At 70.7% G+C, this 392-nt stretch overlaps 1 protein-coding gene across 1 annotated transcript in view; it reads right to left on the bottom strand.

The window, feature by feature from the left end:
• The window catches only part of MEIOC (meiosis specific with coiled-coil domain), a 13421-nt gene extending 13230 nt beyond the window's left edge, over nucleotides 1–191 (bottom strand). The window contains exon 1 of the mRNA XM_025045609.1: nucleotides 183–191. Coding sequence (XP_024901377.1) covers nucleotides 183–191 — 9 coding nt within the window. The remainder of the gene's footprint in view (nucleotides 1–182) is intronic.
• Between the last annotated feature and the right edge of the window lie 201 nt (nucleotides 192–392).

The raw sequence follows: 392 nt of genomic DNA, 5'->3' as shown, positions 1-392 counted from the left end.
CATTCAGCCCGCACCGCGAACCTCCTGCCCCAGCCTGTCGCCCCGTCCCTCCGCCCGTCCGGGCGGCGCAGCCTGGGAGCCCCGTCGGGTCTCCTCACCCGCGACCTGCCCTCTCCTGCCCGGCCGCGGGCTCCTCAGAGAACAGCGTCTAAAGACGCGCCCACTCCTTAGCCTCTCCTCACCGTCGCCATCCTTCAAGACAGGCCACCACCCCAGACCCTGACCGTCCCCACCGGTTACCTCAAGTCCCTCCCTTATGCCTGGGGGGAGGTGAGGGAGGGGCCAAGGGTCTCCGCCTCTCACCTCCATGAGGCCCCCCCAGCCCCTCTGGGACTAGGTACAGTTCCTGGGGCACGGGGACGAGGGGGGCGTCGAGGCCCGGCTCCCTCAGC

The sequence above is a fragment of the Pteropus alecto genome, unplaced genomic scaffold (genome assembly GCF_000325575.1).
Source record: "Pteropus alecto unplaced genomic scaffold, ASM32557v1 scaffold313, whole genome shotgun sequence".
NCBI classification, from domain to species: domain Eukaryota; kingdom Metazoa; phylum Chordata; class Mammalia; order Chiroptera; family Pteropodidae; genus Pteropus; species Pteropus alecto.
This window is presented reverse-complemented; position numbering and strand designations above follow the sequence as displayed.